This window comes from Apteryx mantelli, chromosome 1, assembly GCF_036417845.1.
Source record: "Apteryx mantelli isolate bAptMan1 chromosome 1, bAptMan1.hap1, whole genome shotgun sequence".
NCBI classification, from domain to species: domain Eukaryota; kingdom Metazoa; phylum Chordata; class Aves; order Apterygiformes; family Apterygidae; genus Apteryx; species Apteryx mantelli.
This window is the reverse complement of record NC_089978.1, coordinates 66784310-66803295: the sequence shown is the minus strand read 5'-3', so window position 1 is coordinate 66803295 and position 18986 is coordinate 66784310. Positions and strand designations below refer to the sequence as shown.

General features: G+C 34.4%; 1 protein-coding gene across 1 annotated transcript in view; it reads left to right on the top strand.

The window, feature by feature from the left end:
- The window catches only part of ANKRD10 (ankyrin repeat domain 10), a 38255-nt gene extending 19908 nt beyond the window's left edge, over positions 1-18347 (top strand). Inside the window, 3 exon segments of the mRNA XM_067294007.1 lie at positions 9579-9814; positions 13637-13732; positions 16653-18347. Of these exon segments, the coding sequence (XP_067150108.1) occupies positions 9579-9814; positions 13637-13732; positions 16653-17137 (817 nt within the window). The 3' untranslated portion in view covers positions 17138-18347.
- Positions 18348-18986: the final 639 nt, after the last annotated feature.

The following is an 18986-nucleotide window of genomic DNA, read 5'->3' as shown; positions in this document are numbered from 1 at the left end:
TTCCTATGAAATAAGCTATTTCTTGCAACAGAAAGCTGGGTGTGGGGTGCAATTAAGTCAGGTGGAGAAATCAAGGTGTTACAAAGTAGAAGTTGGGTAGAGTGTGTTAGTACAGTGGCAGAAACAAGAATGCAGTATATTGACAAATAGAATTGCCTGACTAGTTCTGGTGGTTAGTTCAGATATTGGTGGTGGTGATCTATAAGGGTACTGTGCTTGATCTGTTGATATTTTTGACTGGATATATGACTGGAGAATTGTTGATTACAACCCATTCTAACCTTTGCAGGTAGATTTGTTGGTTTGGGTTTTATTTGCTATTCCAGTTTGTGTCTTTTCAATAGAGTTGATCATAGTTCAGCTAGTATCTTTGAATATGGACAAAAACATTAGGCAGTTCTGGCATGGTCTGTAGCATGTTCAAGTTGATCAGAAAAGGCTGTGAAATGTGTGACTTGTACTACAGGCTGAGACATATCTCCTTGCATGGAAGCTTAACAAACCCTGGGATAGCTTCAGCAGCTATAGTTTTGGAAGGATGTTCTAGAAGAGAAATATTCTTCTGTTTCAGAGCAGTTCTTTTTTTTATTTTGTATGATGTTGCTAATACATGATAGATAAATTTTCTTTTAAATTGAGAGAATCTTAAGTTGAGAAAAATTCTGTTAAGCTCATTTAAAGCACTTTCATGCACTTTACTAGTTTCTTAATCCAAAAGATCTTCTCTCTGCTTGAAGAAAAGATAATTACATTTGGTTATTTTTGTTGCAAAAAATAAAATTTTATATGATTTGGAAGTCTTCCTCTTGATGCCTATTACTGGAAAATAATAAATCCATCTGATACTGTTAGTCCTTTCTTTCTTGCTTTTTTTTCCTGTTGATATAAAAATAGTGGCTTGAAGTTCATTTACTTCAGTTCTTCAGTTTTATTCCCAAGCTTTTACTGTCCATGCTTTTTATACTAATTCTCATGAATTTTATCTTGCCTTTGTATTTGGCACATTTGATAGAAGCTTTCTTTCTTAATTTTTCTAATCCTAGGTTGTCACTGTTTTTCAGCTTATACATTGAGGAGAAATGTGGTGGTTGTATTTGTTCCTAGAAGCACCCTGGCAGAATCTGTGTTGCAAGGCTATTATCTTTTCAAGTCAGGGTTTGCTCAGAACTTTTCCTTAATAGTTTTCCATAACACTTTCTGCACTGTAAGCAACTTTATCTACAATTCCTAATCTATTTCTAGAAGCATAACAGCAGTAGCAGTGATAGTTCTGATTTTCATAAGGTTGAATGGCTAATTAACTCTTTTCTATTGTCTTTGACCTTAAAGTGACTGCGCTACTAAGATGCTTATTTGAAATTCATTGTTGCTAGCTATCCAGGGAAACTTTATTTTCGTTTTAACAGGAAAGGTCTTTTCTATTATGCTATGTTGCAAGCAGACTCATTTTAAAAGTTACCATATCTTTCATAGCTTTTTTTGAGAGCTGTGTTTAGGAATCATTTCTTATGTGATTAAGTGTAAATTAAAATATATTGTTGATTTGCTTCTACCAGACAAAGTTAGATAGTGGTATATTGTTAAGGCAAAAGTTTACTTGGGAATATGAATCACTTTTTACAAGAGAAAGTAAATATCCAAGTCCACTGTTTAAGGTCGGTCTTAAAGCATTAAATTGGAAAACAGATATAGCAATAAGTGGCTATCTAAACCAGACGAAAATTCAACACGTTCCAACTATATGAATTAATTATAACACTTGACAATACTTAAAGCCTTGATGTTTTACTGATGATTCTAGTATTTTAGTATTGCATACCATGGTTCATGAATTCTTCCTTGTGCTCGCATTTGCTCAGATGTGAGTCGAAGTACCTAGGAGCTGGTTATAGCTGCATAATTCTTGGTGAACCTTGATTTTTGGTGTGAACAAAGCAGCTTCACAAAGAGCTTTATTCTTTCTAGTATACTCGCCTTATGATTTTGGAGGAGGTGCTCCAATTCTTGACTGTAGTTTTAACAGTTTAAAATAATTTCAGCTGCCACATATTTTGTTGTGAAATAAAAACTTGGCACCAACTTGTGCTTTTGTAGAGGCCCAGAATGTAATCCTGGCATGAATTTTCATAGCTGTCCCCAGCAATGGCACACGTCTGTTAAGAATATTTTTCTCTTGGTATCTGAAAAAAGTATGTTCTAAAAAAACTATTTCACAACTTCTGTATTTGGACACCAAAGGGTTAAAACACTTAAAGTTTAGTATTTTAAAAACATTTTGCTTTAGAAATTTTAGAATAGTATACTGATGTTTATAGGAAACGTTTTTTCTCATTGTGGGCGTATTAGTGTTCTGATCTTTTTTTCTTTCTTCTTTTGTTTTGTTTTAATCCTTGTATCTGCTAATTTTTGTATAGGAATAGTTACTAATTCTTTTGAAATACAGCATACTAAATTTAAAGTAATTGAAGCCATGAGTTGACCAGTAATTTTAATCCATTCTGTATAAATTTCAGTGAAGAACTGACAAATTGGTTTCAGGATGAAAGTAATAATGCTTAAAAGGCATAAAAGGCTTAGTGTCTTGTTGTTAAGGTGGTCACATGATAATGGCTTACATAATGAATAATGTGCTACAGCACTTTATGTATGTTAATGTAACTTTTAATCTTAATGTTGCCTGCAAATATGTGATCCCTTATGATATAAGTTTCCTGTTTATGCACCATTGCCCGTTTAAATCAAACAGAAGATTCTGAAACTGTAAAAACTACACATGTCAATGTTTTACAGCTACGTAATTCGAATTGACTTGATTTTTTCAAGTAATCCTAGAAAGGGGGAGCATTCCATATAGAAACTGCTGAAACTGCCACAGGTGCTTCTCCGAAAACCTTACAGTTGTGGCATTGAATGTTCAGTATCGCTTCCTTTCTGCACACAAGGCATACTGTTGAGGTATTTGTTGCGGTGATTGGTTTTAATGCTAATCTAGGAATTCAGATATAGAATCTATAGATTTGCATGCTTTGCTTACCCTAATTTACAGTTATCTACATTTTTATTTGTAAACTAACAATAGATAAGTTGAGATCAGTATTTTTAACAGATATTACATTGATATACGAAAACTGTGGTTTATTTTCTTAGATTGTCGCATGGCATTAACAAAAACACAGTAAGCTGTAGGTGATGTAATCACTATTTAAAATTATACATTTAGGAGATTTTTTCTACATATTTACGTGTTTTTTCCAAAGATTTAATGTTGAATTTTCAGAGAAACATTTGTTTTGTTTTTCAAAGTATGTGACATTATAAGTGGAAGGTAGTGTATTTCGAGTAGTACATAGTAAAGATGCGTAGAAATATACGTGCTTTTCCCTCCAATAAGTAGAACAAATATGAACAATTGAAACAACTTAGAATCAAGTTTTTTTTCTAAATAAATTCAGTATAATTTAAAATTCAATGTGAGAAGTCTATCTTTTATTTCTACAGAACCTTCTAAGAGTAAATCTTGTAAGTTATCCTGAAGTGAATCTTTCTTACAAGAAAGTTAGTTAGATTTAAACAATTTTAGATTAATTTTTTTTTCTACTTTACTTTCTATAACTTAATCATACTGGAAGTATCTTGCATATTTCTGAGAGCTTGCTTCAGATTTTTCTTTCTTTAGAGCATTTTTCAAAACAACAAACTGTGGTTAGATTTAAATAGTACAAAGCATCCTGCTTAACTAAAACTAAACTGAAAGTTAACTTCCTGTTTCTGTACACTGCTCCTATTTAGTCAGATTTTTTTTTTTTGAACAATAATTGAATAATTGAATTAGACCCTCAGTCAGCATTTTTAAAAGCATTTCAGAAGGAATTATCTGTGCATGTACTTCATCAGTATCCTCTTAATAGCTGCTTTAATTTGACACCAAGACTCTCAGATGAACTGGGCCTTTAAAATGGATATTGTGATGATGTCAACTGAAGGGAGAAAAATAGAATTTAAAAAAAGTCCTCTTCATACCAAGATTAATCAAAAGTTTTGAAGACTGCCTGTGGACATCACTTGATGGATGAAGAAAGTGGATTATAAGAGTGTTGTTTTAAGCACTGTAGAAGGTATATGAATAGATGTATATGCAAAAAGTCAGATCTTAAACTCTTAATAAACAGTACGTGTTTTTGAATTTATTTAAAAAAAACACTTGTCACTACAGAATAATTCAAGTGTAAGATGTAATTTAGCAAGGAATTTTGAGATCACCTACTTCTACTTTTCCGTATCCAGACTTCTCTGAACTCTTTCTGTTTATTTATTTATTTATTTAGAATAACTTTATAATGAGAAAAAATTATCTTTTTGGTTACATTTGTCTTTTTTCTTTTGCCCTGGTGTTAGCATCTCATACTTCGGTATTTCAAGGAGAATAATATGTCTTTATCATTCCCAGCTCCTGGATTTTAACCTACATAGAAGGATGGGGGTAAATAATATCACACTTTATGTTTCTAATTTCTCTGCAGTAATAACAGTTGCATGGAAATAATGAATAAATTGTAAAGCAAAAAAAGAAATATTCTCAAGTGAAAGAATCTTAACAAGACTCAGTCTCTCTTTCAGATATATGAATTGCTTTGGAAATGATGCAAGGTATGTGTTTTCTAAGTGCAGAGCAAATTGACTTTCTGACCACTTAACAAAAACTGCATTTAGTTCTGGATAAGGTTAAGTCAGGGATTTCTCTCATGTTTGTCGATTCAGCCCTTCACATATACTCCTGTTTGGAGTAGATGCCAAAAAAAAAAATTTTTTTTCAGAGCTGTAGTTTTCAGTGTACTTTCTTCAGTTTCTCCACCAGTTTCTGTAGGTGGACTGGTCTCCTTCAAAGGTGTCTTATGCTTTTTGACTTTTTTTAACTGCAAAGAGAGGGGGAATTATATTTTTGGATCACATATGTTTGTTTTGACAATCACTAGGCTGACCTTTGCAAAATATTGCACCACATCAATGAATACTATTTAATAGAAGACTGATTAATCTTAAGATGTACGTAACTTTTCAAGGCTTAGGCTAATTTTCTTTTCTCTAATATGATGTACCTCCGTCCTTTCTCGCCTTCCTTACTGGCAGCTACTTAATAAGATCTCTTTCTTTGAAAAATATCAGTCTGTGTTGCTTGTTACTTGCCTAGTCTTGTTTCAAGTAGGTAACCTAGCTTAGAGAAGAATGCTGAAGAAACATAACTTTGTCCTCAACTGCAGTATCTTTTTTTAAACGTCTTTTCAGGACATTTCTCCTTGTATTCATTTCTATATTCTGGGTAATACAGTTGCAGAAATAGAGCTATCATATTTGCTATATGATTAGTAGCAACAAAATTGCAGCTTGCCTTAAGATTTAATATCCAGTAGTGTATTCTGAGCTTCCTTGGGCCTTCAGATACTTCAAGATTAGAGTTAGTAACAAGAAAATTGGCACTGAAGGGATTTTTAACATACAAAAAACTGGAGTGGGTAGAAAAGAGGGTTTTTTTGATGAACATGTGAAACTTTGAGATGTTTCTGTCCATGTTATCCAAAGGCTTACATTTTTTTCCCTACTGCTTCCTTTCACAGCAAGTCGAGGTTATTTTATGTTATAGTATCCTTTAGCTAGTCAAAACTTTTTTATAAGGAGCTGTGAGAAATTAAGAGAAGTATCTTTCAAGGGACATCTCTAATGGCTTTAGTAGTTGAAAATTTATTTATACTGATTAACTCTTTGAATTTCCTGCTCGTTGATTTCTTTTAACTTTGTAGTCCATGTCATATTGTATAATCTACCTAATAGCCACATGAATCTTCGATTACTGCTCCTTCTTCTTGCTTGATAGTCAGTTTACATAGTTGTGATTCGTAATCAAGGACTGGCATACGGCGAGATTGCTTATAGGAGATTTGACTACACATGAGACTGAGAGGAATCCAGTGCAGTGAACTGTTTCTAATCTCGGTCCTATAAGTCTGTTACAGCAATGGCTTTTGTATTCTTAGCTCAGGGACTAAGCTGAGCTGGCTACTTTACTCTCAAATACTGGCAGCATTTGAGGTAGACCACACATTGCAGATTCTGAAAGGATTTAATAATAGATGTGTTCCCAGTCCCTTGTAACTGCTGCTGTAAAAGGGTAGTCTCAAACTTACCACTCGAAGTCCAGATCAGTGCTTTTAAAGAAAGGTGTAATAAATATCCTAGCTTTTTAGCTCATTCAGGTACTCCAATTCAGGACTGTATAAGAGTATCTTTCTATTTATTCACTCAGAATCCTCAGAGTGATGGTAATATTTCTCCTTTATCTAATAACATATTTTGGAAATTTTTTTGATGAGTTTATATCAAAAAATCTATGCCAATCTGGTAAGATTGTGTAGTATGTGCTAGAGGGTTTTTTTGTTTCTGTGGGGGTTTTTTGTTTTTGTTTTTCCTTTCATGAATGTGGCTAATTGAGTTTGCAGGGGTTTTTTTTCTTGGATTACTTGCCTTTTGTTATGATGAGGTAGTGTAGTATTGCTGGTTCTTGCTGCCATTTTCTGTTTCCGTGGCAGATTTTCCTCCTAGAGAAGGCTAGAAAAAAGCAGCTAAATTAAATAGGTCTCTTCAAATTTTTCTAGCCTATTTTTTCTAGGGAAGTGAGACTCACGAGATTGTGTTATCTTTACCCACCTCTCCTTTTCTCCTTCCCAGTAATGCTGGAATGCAAGCCAGTTTCACTGAAATTTGAAAGGACTGAAGTCCCAGAACAACCAAAGCTTCAATTAAATTCATAGAAGACAGCTGGATAGTGAAAAGATACTCTGATTAGTATTCATATTGAGAGAAAGCAGACAGAACTTAACAGTTGTATTCCATTTAGTAGTAGTTGACCATCTCTATTCATCTAGGTCTTTTAATCCCTTTTTGTTCTGTTTAATTTTGTATTTTTCTCTTTTCTTCTCCATTATTAACTTCCTGACACAGGAAATTCCCTTGGAACTGATAAGTTAAATTCAGACTCAGATTTTTGAGAGATGTCTTTCTAATCTCTCAGAATCAAGAATGTTACATCCAATATGCTTGAGCCCCTTGAGAACCTCTGCAGTACTTCTCTTAAAATACTCCTCTGGAAGGGAGTGTTTGTCTGCTTGCTAAGGATAAGCTGTTCAGAAAGGGAGGGATGGGCAGAGATATAAAAATATCTTTTTTTTTTTTTTTTAAAGCTTCATTGCATTTTAATATCTGACAAACATTAACTTAAAGCTTATTTTTGTTATTGCTGGGAAAATAACTTTCCCTTCCCAGAATTTGTCTTTGTAGTATTGCACACTGACATCTTAATTTGTACATCTCTAAATGCCTCCAGCAACTCATTTCAGCATTCCTTTGGGGAAATGGTAACATAACTGTAGTCTGTCTTGCAGTCTACTCTTCAAAGCAGAGATAATGTTCATGTTCAATAACATTTGCTGAGTAATAGTATTATTTATTGCTTGATGATTGCTTAAATTAGGGAGTCACTCAACACCGTATTGTGCTTTTTTTTTAACTTTTGCATAACTTTCATTTGCTCTTGTTCAGATTTCTGTTGCCATTCTTTTGAGACTAGCAAAGTGAAAACAGATTTGAGAAAACTGAGCTATTCTTTGTTCAAGAAGAATATGTTGAAATTTCTATTTAAGTTTCCTGTTGCATTGTTTAATGTCTGTATTCTAAAAAAAGTAAACTAGAACTACTGAAAGAGCATTGAATAGTGGTTAGAAGGGACTTCAGCATGGTATCTAGTTCAGCACCAGAAAGGATTGACTATGTTTGCAAAATTTGTGGAATTACAATCTGTTCTTAAAAAAGAGAAAAGAAAAACCTCTGGAGATTCAGCAATCTTAACTAACCTTATACTCTGAAACTTTCTCCTAATGTCTAACTTAAAATATCCTTTGCTTTAGTTAATTCCATTACTTCATATACTGTCTGCTCCAGACACACAGAAGAGTTTAGTCTCTTTGCAGATACTTTTTAAGTATTTGAAAAGAAGTGAAACCTCAAGGTAGAGGTATTCTTTTGACTGAATAAATCTAGTTTCTTCAGTGGGTTTTTTTTGTTTCTTTGTTTGTGGGTTTTTTGTTTTTTTGTTTTTTTAGCTCTTACTTTTTGGACCAGTTTCTGCTGTTCTCTGGATTTTCACTAATAGTCCAAGTAGGTGATGACTTAGAATATCCTAGTATGGAATTAAATTATACTGATCTTCCCTAGTTAATGAATTTTCTGTAGCATCTCCACTTATCCTTCCAAATTTTTTGTAATCCAGCTGTACCCATTTATAGAATTAGTTTTGCTGTAACAGTAAATTTATTATAAAGATCTTTTTAGGCTCTTTTATTTTTATAGCAATGAAATTGCAGTATTCTAGGAAGCGAGGATAGTCTTTGTTCTTTGTTTTCTCCATGTGAGCTGGAGTGAGCAGTTTGTTCTGCGCTTCATGTGAGTTTCAACAGTAGAGTCCGGTCTATTAATCTTCCAAACTCTTACTCTGTTAGCAGGTCTGTTTCTGGATTTTTAAGTAATGTGCTTGTCTAAACTACTGAAGCCAAGAAACAAAAATCCAATTTTCTGACTAGTTAGATCTGTCTGGAAAGGGGAAAAAAAAAACTTAGAAAACCTGATTTACTGGCATCTTTGGCTTCACAATCTAGTTTTGTCATTTCTAGCCCTCTTGTCTCTGTTCTTTTATGCACTTTCTTATGAAGTTATAGTGTTTGTATTTCTAAGCACAGACATACTGTATGGTTGTGTAAATGTTTTTGATATAGCACTCTTTAAAAATAAATCTCTACAACTCTAAATGTCCTACCTGATTTAATTCTTAATCTCTTTGATACATTAAAGTATTCAAAATCCAGTGCCATTTCTCTCTTAGATGGAAAAGTCTTGGGTCAAATAACAAAGCAAGTCTCAACATTTATGATGTCACACACTTTGAAATGAGAAACAAACCAGAAAAAAGTATAAGCAAAGCATAATTAAAAATAGCATCTTTATCTATCTATCTTTTTCTATATATGTATATATTTTATTGTTAGGAAGAACAGTGATGTTGTTGTTACCTTAGAAACCAGAATGCCATGGACAATTGCCAAGTCATGTTAAGTTTGTTTTGAGTATTTAATCTTTTACTCAAGATAAAGAAATAGATTGCAAAATAAACTGCAGAAGATGGTAAAATTCAAGGCTTAAATTAGTCTGAAGTTTGTGTAAAGATCAGATACTTCAGACTATTTTAGAATAAAGCATTTTGAGAAGTTTAAATAGGAAGATGCTTTTTTTAAAGGCACATAGTATATTGATTTTATTTGAAAGTGTATTGTCTCCCAAATTTTGCTTAGAAGCCAGATATATGTGCAAAAAGTTAAGTTAGTTATAAAACTAAGATTGATAACTAATTTCTTAATGGAAATTTGCTAAGTGTATGTTTTCTCTCATCACCAACAGATAGTTAGTCAGTAAGAGCAGCAGCAGCAGCCAAGCTAGGTTGATGAATGAGTGTAATTCAGTTTCTTTGTATTGTACAGCTTGAGAAATGCCAGTGGCCTGACAGCAGCAGACCTTGCACATACCCAGGGCTTCCAAGAATGTGCCCAGTTTCTCTTGAACCTCCAGAACTGTCACCTGAATCGTTTCTATAGCAATGGCACCTTAAATGGGGTTCATCAGAATGCAGGTCCCAATCCGTTCAGTGGTGGGACAAGTCGAAAGAGATCCTTTGAAGATATGGAGTCTGCTGGAGTAAAGAAGGCTAGAACTGAAGGTGAGACCCCAGAGGTAAAAGGGGAAGGGTGATACTGTTGCTGAGAAAGGAAAATAAAAATTTTAAAGCAGTTCAGAGTGGATGTTGAGTATTATTGACAAACTTGCTTACATATCTAAATTGCATATTAATAAAACAAGTAGATTACTGTTATTTCATCCTTTGAAGTGTATACGTGTGCACAAGATCCTGATTCTCCCTGTCATCATCTTGGTGTGTTCCCAAATTTCTAGGTCCAGAGAGTGTTGAAATTACATGATGCCAAGGATAATGTTCTGAAGGGTAGGAGCTGGAATTGGCTTCTACTCCTTCCTCAGTTTTGTCTTTGGGGTACCCAAATAATGTTACATGAATTCACAAAGATGCCCGGATGTTCTCTTGGAAATTTGCCATGTCATGATTAACTCCCACTTCAAAAACTGTTTGCTAGTTGAGATGCGTGAAGGAAACTTGGCTCAAAGTTTTCTCAGTCAAGAAGGATCATGTCTGTGACGTTAACGTACCTTAAGTTTCCAAGATCATTAGCACTCCTAAAAGGATTATAGGACAATATCAGACTAAAATGAACCTTAAGGATTCCTGTTCAGCCTTAACGTATTGAGGATATTATTTCTTCCTTTCCTGGCAATAATGAGATAGTGCAACCTCACAGATACTTTTTGGTGACTATGTAAAGAAATCCTTTTCAAATCTTGTGAACACCTTGAATAGTATGAGAGAGAATAATATTCTGTGCTCCCTTTCTGGGGCCCATCCCAGTAAATTCTTACTGAAAGGAATCCAGCATTCTGTGCTCAGGCCTCTCATTTCTTGATCCTGACTCCAGCATCAGGAAGGGGACTTCGCAGATCTTCATTGAAGACTCTTTCTTCAGTCAGAGTATTTGCTGTTCTAACAGGTCACTTCTTGTTCAGAAGTGACTTTCAATGAGCCAAATAAAATGAGTTCAACCAGTGCTTTGTTCCAGATACAAGAGTGGAAATAGAGTGAAATGGTGTTGGCAAATATGACATGGACAACATAAATCACATCAGTGTTGACACTCAGTAGTATTTCCTTTAGTATTTATTATCCGGACTCCAGCTACCATTTCACCTATCCCAGCATCAGAGGTCATAATATTGAAATCCATAGCTGATCCTAAGCAGGATTTGCCACCTTATGTAATTGGTCTAGACCATAAATAATTTCATGATGGAGAAGAGTTCCTATACAATTAAGTGTAAGACTGCTTTTCAGGAATAAAGCACTTAAGTAGTTGGATAAAATAAGAAACCATATGCAGTCTATGGCTGCTCATAACAGAGCCAAGGAAGGATATCTTCAATACATGCAATTTATATTGTTACCAGGAGACACTGCTTGAAGTCAAAGATACATATCTGCTGTTCTGGGGAGCTGTTCCTTCTGAGTTCATGACCAGTAATCTCTTAATTTCCAAACTAGTTAATAGATAGCATTTCCCCAAAATCTGTAGGTGTGCTACTGGGCTAGCTATTTTTAGGATACATATTGCCATGAAATAGCCCTAGTTTCTGTATTACTTTTCAGCATAAAGTCACAGCCTTGAAAAGTTAGATGGAGCAAACAAATAATAGACAGTATGTTTAAGTGAATGAGGTCTCCTAAGCAATTATGGAGATGCCAAAGGACAGGATATCTAACCAGAGTAGGTAAATTCTGAGCTTTTTACTGGTAGCTAAGACCTTTGTAAACAAAGCTAAAGGCCTTGTTGTCTTTGCTTGAAGGTTTTTACAGTTATTAAGAGATTCTTCCAAACTGTTTAAGCTAGAGTTTCTGATCTGTGTCTGCCCTCAAAGGCATCAGCATCAGTAATATCTGTCATGTCCGTGCAAAAAGTCTGCTAGCGAGAGAATAAATCACTATTCTTGAGATGCTTTGTAAACAACAAAGGTGAGTTATGAGAAGTCATCAGTACATGTTTGTCCTTACCCAGCCTTTTTAAAAAATATGCCCTATTTTGTGATAATGTTCTTTTTAAAAACACACTGGTATATTGTCCTCTAAAGACTAGTTACACAGCAGATTCAGGAGATAAACATGGAGAGAGTGCTGGTAACCAGTATTTGCTGGGAAGGGTAGGATTTCAATGGCCTTACCCCAAATCAGAACAATTGCTGCTTTGAAAAAAACCCACATATTGTGACTAGGCACAGTATAAGCCCCTCACAATAAGACTGGAAGCAATAGAGTTGGAGTAAGAGAAATACTTAAGCTGTGCTTCACCTTTTGTCCTGGAATGGCTAAACAAGGGATTGCTTGCATGTAATTTTGTTTATGTGTATACACATGTATCTGCTCTTATATAGGTGCATAGTATTAAAAAAAACTGCCTCAAAATTACGTAACATCAATGCAGGATATACTGTGATACAAACTAGTTATTCTCTTCCGATATAACATAAAACTGAGCTCCAGAGGGTGAAGCTGAACTGAAGCACAATTAAAATCAGTAGCCACTACTGTTACAAGGCAACATTCAAAATGCGTACCAAATATTTTCTACTTTTGATGTGCAAGCATTGGCTGGATTTCTTGTCCATTTCTTGTGAAATCAAGTAGTCCAGAAATTTATCCTTGCTTCCTCGGCTGGTTGACAGAGGGTGGTGTACATGGTCACGTATAATGACAATGCACACCAGGCAGAATCACTGTTAGCCTGCTACAGAATGGACTGATCGCACACGTGTGTATGTGGCATCCTAGTCTTAATATCTAGTTCATGGCCCTTGGCACCAAACGTTTTGCAGTGTTCTGTACATGCTACACACAATGCTTACTTGCTATGTGCAACAGGTGACCATACCAGTAATCATGGGCCCAACAGGGCCACTTTTAGGTGTTCTTGGTGGGGTGGGGATGGGGGTGCATTGCCCAAGTGTACCCTTACACTTCCATATACCTGTTGGCAGCTAGAAAAACCGCCTTTCCTGTCCTAGCTGAAGGTAGTTTGAAGCCCCCTGATATGAGGGCCATGGTCTCCTTTAAGCCCTATGTAATTTCTTTGGCCCTGAAACACTTTAGTAATTGCTTAAGGTTCTTTAAAAACAAGTAGTTTATTTCTGTTGTGCCCCAGCTAATGAGAGCACTGTCTTGCAGTCTAGCAAAATAGATCTTCATAGCATGATGCTAAGAGTATGTGAAGTGTGTAGAAAGGTGTGTCAAAATCAGTGTGAGACAATGCAGGATCTGCTGGGATGGTACTGGAGGAGTGCCTTGGATGGAAGGTATGAGAGCTAGTGAAGCCAAGTCCATCTTGCTTATTAAAGCAGTTCCCACAGCAGCATAACCACTCATCAGTTTTTATCTGAGGAGAGATCTATCTTGAGGAGGTCCCTGGAGCAGTCTAGTATGAATGGAGTGCAGTACTGGGAACAGGAACCTGGAGTGAAAGAGGAAGCAGTCTGGACTGACAGAGTAGATGTTTTCTGAGATAGAAACTGCTTTTATTTATCAGGTGTACTAGCTGTAAAGCCTACATTGAATAATTTAAATTACTCTTTATTCATTCTCACAGTACATCAGACTAATAATTGCTCGATAGACAGGTGCAAAGTCTGACAGATAAATTGGTAATTTTTCTCCACCTTGGGGGATAAAAGATGAATATGCACCTATTTATCTTTACTTATTCCCCCATTCAGAATCTCAAATATAGGCATATTTGAAGCTTTCAGAACTGAAAAATCTATATTTCTTTGTAAAAAGCTTTTGTTATAGTAACAGAAGTACCTAACTTTGTTTGGCAGAGTTTCCAAATGTGCATCAATGACTAAATGTAAACTTTTTTTTTTTTACCAGCTTATAGCTTTGATGGCTTAATACCAATGATGAATGGAGGAGTTGAGGATGATGCTGACAATATGCACGTTGATAGAGAGTTTGCTGTTGTATCAGGTGGGAGTGGACAGTTTCCTGTTAACTACAACAACATTCAAATGGTTGAAGACAACAAACAACAGGAGAGTAGTTCTGTTGGACCAAAAGAAATTGAAATATATACTGTTTCTGCAATGCAAACTCCTTGTTGTTGCAAGAATCAATATGCATTTTATTTTTAATTTAAGCATAAAACTTAATCCTTTATTTTTGCACATTGTTGTCTAGAGTCTTGAAAACTATTGTATTGCTGTAACACCCATTATTTGGGGTTTAGTAGTTATCTAAAATTAGCTGTTTCATTCAACATATTGTAACAGTAAAGGAGAAGGCTTATTAGTAGTTCTCAGATGAACAGAAATCCACTATGGCTGTTTCCCTTTTAACCTGAGGCTTGTATTACGTTGTGCCTTGTTTTTAGTTGCTATCATTTCAGGTTAAAGGAAATTCAGGAATAATTTCAGTGATTGATTTCATTTCCATTAAATAGATTTAATTGCTAGTAAGAAGATTTAATAGGGAAACATATCCTAGTGCTTATATAGCTTTGCAAATAATGTATGTTACAACTAAACTATATTCAGATTAGTTCAACAAATGCTGTAATGAGTAGTCTAGACATACACGTGTTCAAACTTTGTTCAGACACAACAATATAAGTGCAGGATCCTGCTATGAACAACTTCTGGTTTTGTTTTATGCAAATAAAAGACTGGATATTGCAGGTCTTAAAATTGGTATTTGGAACTAAAGTACCTTGAAAAGTAGTGTTTGAATTTTGTACTGATCTTCATGAAACAGTCATACTGTTAGTAGTATTAGTGAATATTAATGCTTTAAGTTTTTTAAGGGTTGCTCAATCAAGATGCTTTTGGTAACCCAAGGGTGTGTATAGAGTTTTGCTGAAAACTGTTTTGGGTCAGCTTCTCCATGCCCTTGGTAGGTAAAGGCATGGAGTTACTATGATAGTGCATTATTACATTTTGAAGTGAATTTCTTACTTTAATTTGTTCTGTGATAAAAATGTTTATGCTTTGTACCACAGATCAGATTCACCAAAGGGAATGATAATGAATAGATATTTTAATATATTAGGAATAAATATATATACACATATATATATATATATTCAGTGCTTTAAAAGTAGATTATGATATTTTCCAGTGATAATTATTAAGTGTTTATGGAAAAATGATTGTCTTTCATAAATGTATTCTATTACTGTAGGTGCTAATTTTTAACAAATAATAACATTCTGTAATTATCACTAGAGCTATTCATTACCTACTTTTGCATATTAACTAACAGTAGTGCCATTTTTATTAAAATTGGTTTGGCAAAGCCAGCCTAATAAGAACTTATTTTTAAACAGTTAAAATTTTGCACTTTTCAGTTAATAAACACTTTATGAAATTCTTTCTATACATTTTCATCACTGAAATAATAGGGTTGATGTCTTGATGGGTTTGGGTTTTTTTCCACCTTCAATAAGAATCTGTGGTTAGTGAGTTGAATTGATGTGGTTACTTTAATGTAGGGATGAAACAGAAAACTCCAGTAAGTACATCCATAGAATTTCAAAACTGATACATTTTTGGCATAGCATATTACTGTATGTGAAGTATCAGTATCATAATCTGTATCTCAGATTAAATCCGTGCAAAGGACTAATAGAAAACCAGAACTTTTGATTCCTCCTTGTCAAACAGCGGTACTCATTATGTGTCACTTAAACAGGAACCCAGAGTTTTATAAATGTGGCACGTTACCAGCAGACTTATTCACTGGCTTGAATTGGAAATAAAACAGTAAATACAATCCTATTTTGCACATAGGTTTATGCTTTTATGTATACATAAACATATGTGCATATATCCAGGAATAATAACACAATGTAAAACCTAAACATCACCATATAGGTCTGTAGTTTCTAGGTTTGCCTTACTAATATTTACCAATATAGACGTAAATTTTAGATGTCCTCTACTAGTAGATATTTTTAAGGCAGAATCTATCATCCATTTTTTGTGCTAGTACTTTGAATACCACTGCAAAAACATACCTTTCAGACATACTGATGAAATCTGTTTATGAAAATAAAAATATTGTAATAATTACTAAATTCAAAAGAGAAATTGCTTTAAAACAGTTGTCACTGTTTTTCGCATGCACATTTCTAGCATCTTATTTCCTGCTACTAATCTTTTTAAGTCTTCTGTGCACTCTGCTGTTGCTATTGTATATGGCATTTGGCATGTGGATTGTACAGATGTTATTATAAACTTATCATTAAATATAAACCTGTTTTTTTCTGCTTAATATCTTATCTAGCAGACTGTTAGATAAATTTAAATACTTTCTGAATAAAGGAAATTTGGAACATATTTTATATAGCACCCCAATATAAACATTTGTTTATTCGGCCTGTTTCAGTGTGTACTGTACTCTGAGAGTTACCACGAGAGAGGAGAAAAGAGCCACAATTTAGTTATGACTGAAATAAAAAAACAGCCCTTCATCTTCTCACAGATACTAAGTTCCTCTATATGTATAATCTTTCATCCCAAGTGGGCATTACAGTTAAGATGGAAAGATGTCTTTTATTCCACTTTTCAAAATGTCCAGAATGTTGTCTACTACCCTACACTTACTTCATGCAGTTAAATAAAATACATTCTGAAAAGTTACATTGTCTTTGGAAAGATTAATATAGGTATATTTACACACTGAATGCAGATAGGTAGTTACATTTTCAACATTAGAATCTATGCTTCAAGCTTACTGGTCAGATTTCATTACCTTGAACTACCTGTATTGTTATGAATAAAGAAAGGGTAGATTTATTTTCAAAGATGTGTATGGAAGCGTTTTTAAAATAAGTGGAGTATAGTGGAGACATTTTGATGTATTTCGATTGATTCTTAATTTTTGGTGACAGGTGTATTTCTTAATGCAGATATGAATAGCAGTAGCTCCATATTGAATGCACTGACAAACGGATGTGCCATCAATGGACATTTGGACTTCACCACCGCACAACAGCTCAGTGGAATGGATACCAGGCATGAAGAATGTCTAACATTAACACCTAATGGAATAATTCCTGGAATAACCTCTCCCAGTAGGCATCGAATTCATACCAGTAATGGCACTGAGGAACCAGAAAAAGCCATGAATAGTTCCACTGATATGTGTGGATCTCTGCATCTGAATGGAAGCCCAAGTAGCTGTGTATCTAACCGACCCTCATGGGTGGAAGACCTTGGAGATACTTTGCACTATGGACACTATCACGGTTTTGGGGATACTGCTGAGAGCATCCCTGAACTTAGTAGTGTTGTTGAGCATTCCAATTCTGTTAAAGTTGAACAGAAATATGATAATACTGTCTTAGGCACAATGTATTTGTATCATGGTTCCTAGATCAATGGCCTTTATGTCAAATGCATATTGAAATTGCTACCAAATGAATCTGGGGGGACAAAATCCCCACATAGCATTAAATTTAAGATTGCAACTTATTGCTATTTTTACACTTTGTTTATATAAGAAGTAAACCTTTAATTTGACAGCCTTATACGATAGTTGTAGTTTGTTGCATGTACGGGGCTTATTTAGTGATAAAATAGGTGCTGTTATGATGGAATGTTTTATTATTTTCATTTTTTTATTATGGAATGTTCTGGTTTTGTATTTTTTTATTTCTAAGCTTGTGAACACTATCTTTCCCTTTTTAGAACTGTTTTCCCTTTTATTAAAACAATTAACTGAGTTTTGTGAAGAAAATGAGTTGTATGTTACACATGTGCATCCCTTTGAAGTTAAGATTTTCCTTTTTCATATCTTCTGCTGAAGCTATGGTAGCAATATCAATGCCAGCTATCACTATGCAAGGTTTGAAAAGTGGCAATCTTATGGAGCTTCTCTGACTTTCTAATTTGTACATTTGTTCAGTATAATTAGATGTTCACCTTTTAAGTTTTTTTGAACAAGTTGTTTAAAAATGCAAGGACAAAATTTGAAAAAGTTAATGTTTCACTTTCTGTAGCGTAGAAGTGCTTATTGTTGTTGCTGGGCTCTTTGCGTTATAGAGTGGGAAGGTGGGTTGCCTTGTTCAATTGCAATTGGGTGTGCCTCAGGTTAGTTCTGAATTTGTGGCATTTTTATTTTGCTTCTCTTCTTTATATGTATGCTTGATATTTTACCATAGCTCACAGACTGGAGGCATGTTCGCATTGTTCTGCTTTGTACGCAGTTTTAAATTACTGTTACTTGTTATAGAATTTGCCAAGTCAAAATATTTGAGTTTGACTGTCTTAGATATACATTTATTGTCCTTTTTTTTAAACATATGCTTTGAAAATGTAATGCTGTGTAGTCTTTGGGCTATGCTCACGGAAAATACATTGTATTTAAAGCTTAATACACAAACTTCATGTAAGTGCACTATATGAGCACTAATAATATAAGCTACTGCTTTGTGGTATGATAAGTGAAGAGTGGGGAAGAAAATGGTAAATGAGATAAGCCCTCTGAATTGTGTTGATTTTTTTTTTGTTCTTGCTTTGTTTACAAAGGGTCCTTTACAAATTGGATTTAAAAAAATAAAGAACCATATTACATTGTATCTGAATATTTTGTTTAGACATGATACTTTCACTGGCAATTTGAACAAGTCTTTAATAGTTTTGAAATCACATTTCTCCTTAATCTTTCTCAGTAATCTTTTATCAGAATGTGGAAGAAATTGTGAACAGCCCAACAAGTTGTCCTTGATTGAATCATAGAAATGCATACTGGATGTTCTGTGTGTATCAGCCTTGAACTCCAAAACTAGTTTAAAAATTTTGGCTGCCCAATTTCCTTTGAAGTTAAACTGTCCTTTGAACATTTTAAGGCAAAATGCTACAGGCTACAGAAAAGTCATTATTTTAAATAGACTTTACAATATATGAGGTACACCATCTGTATGTAAGATTACTGGAGTTTATGCAAATTGAGAGTAACATTCCAGCTGAGCTGCCTGGATTGACCAGTGATTTTGCAAATTGTTGGCCAGACCAGCAAAACTCCTAAGTACCTTCTGGAGACAAAGAAGGTGATTGATGAGCGCTGAATTTCAACTGAAGCATGCTGTTTCTAGCACACATGTAACCATTTGCTTGCACTCAAACAACTGCATCCATGCCCTGTTCTTAGAAGTTTTAATTTCTTGATGTAGTGCCCAGAAGTGCATGTGCCATTGCTATCATACTAACACAAGAAAATAATC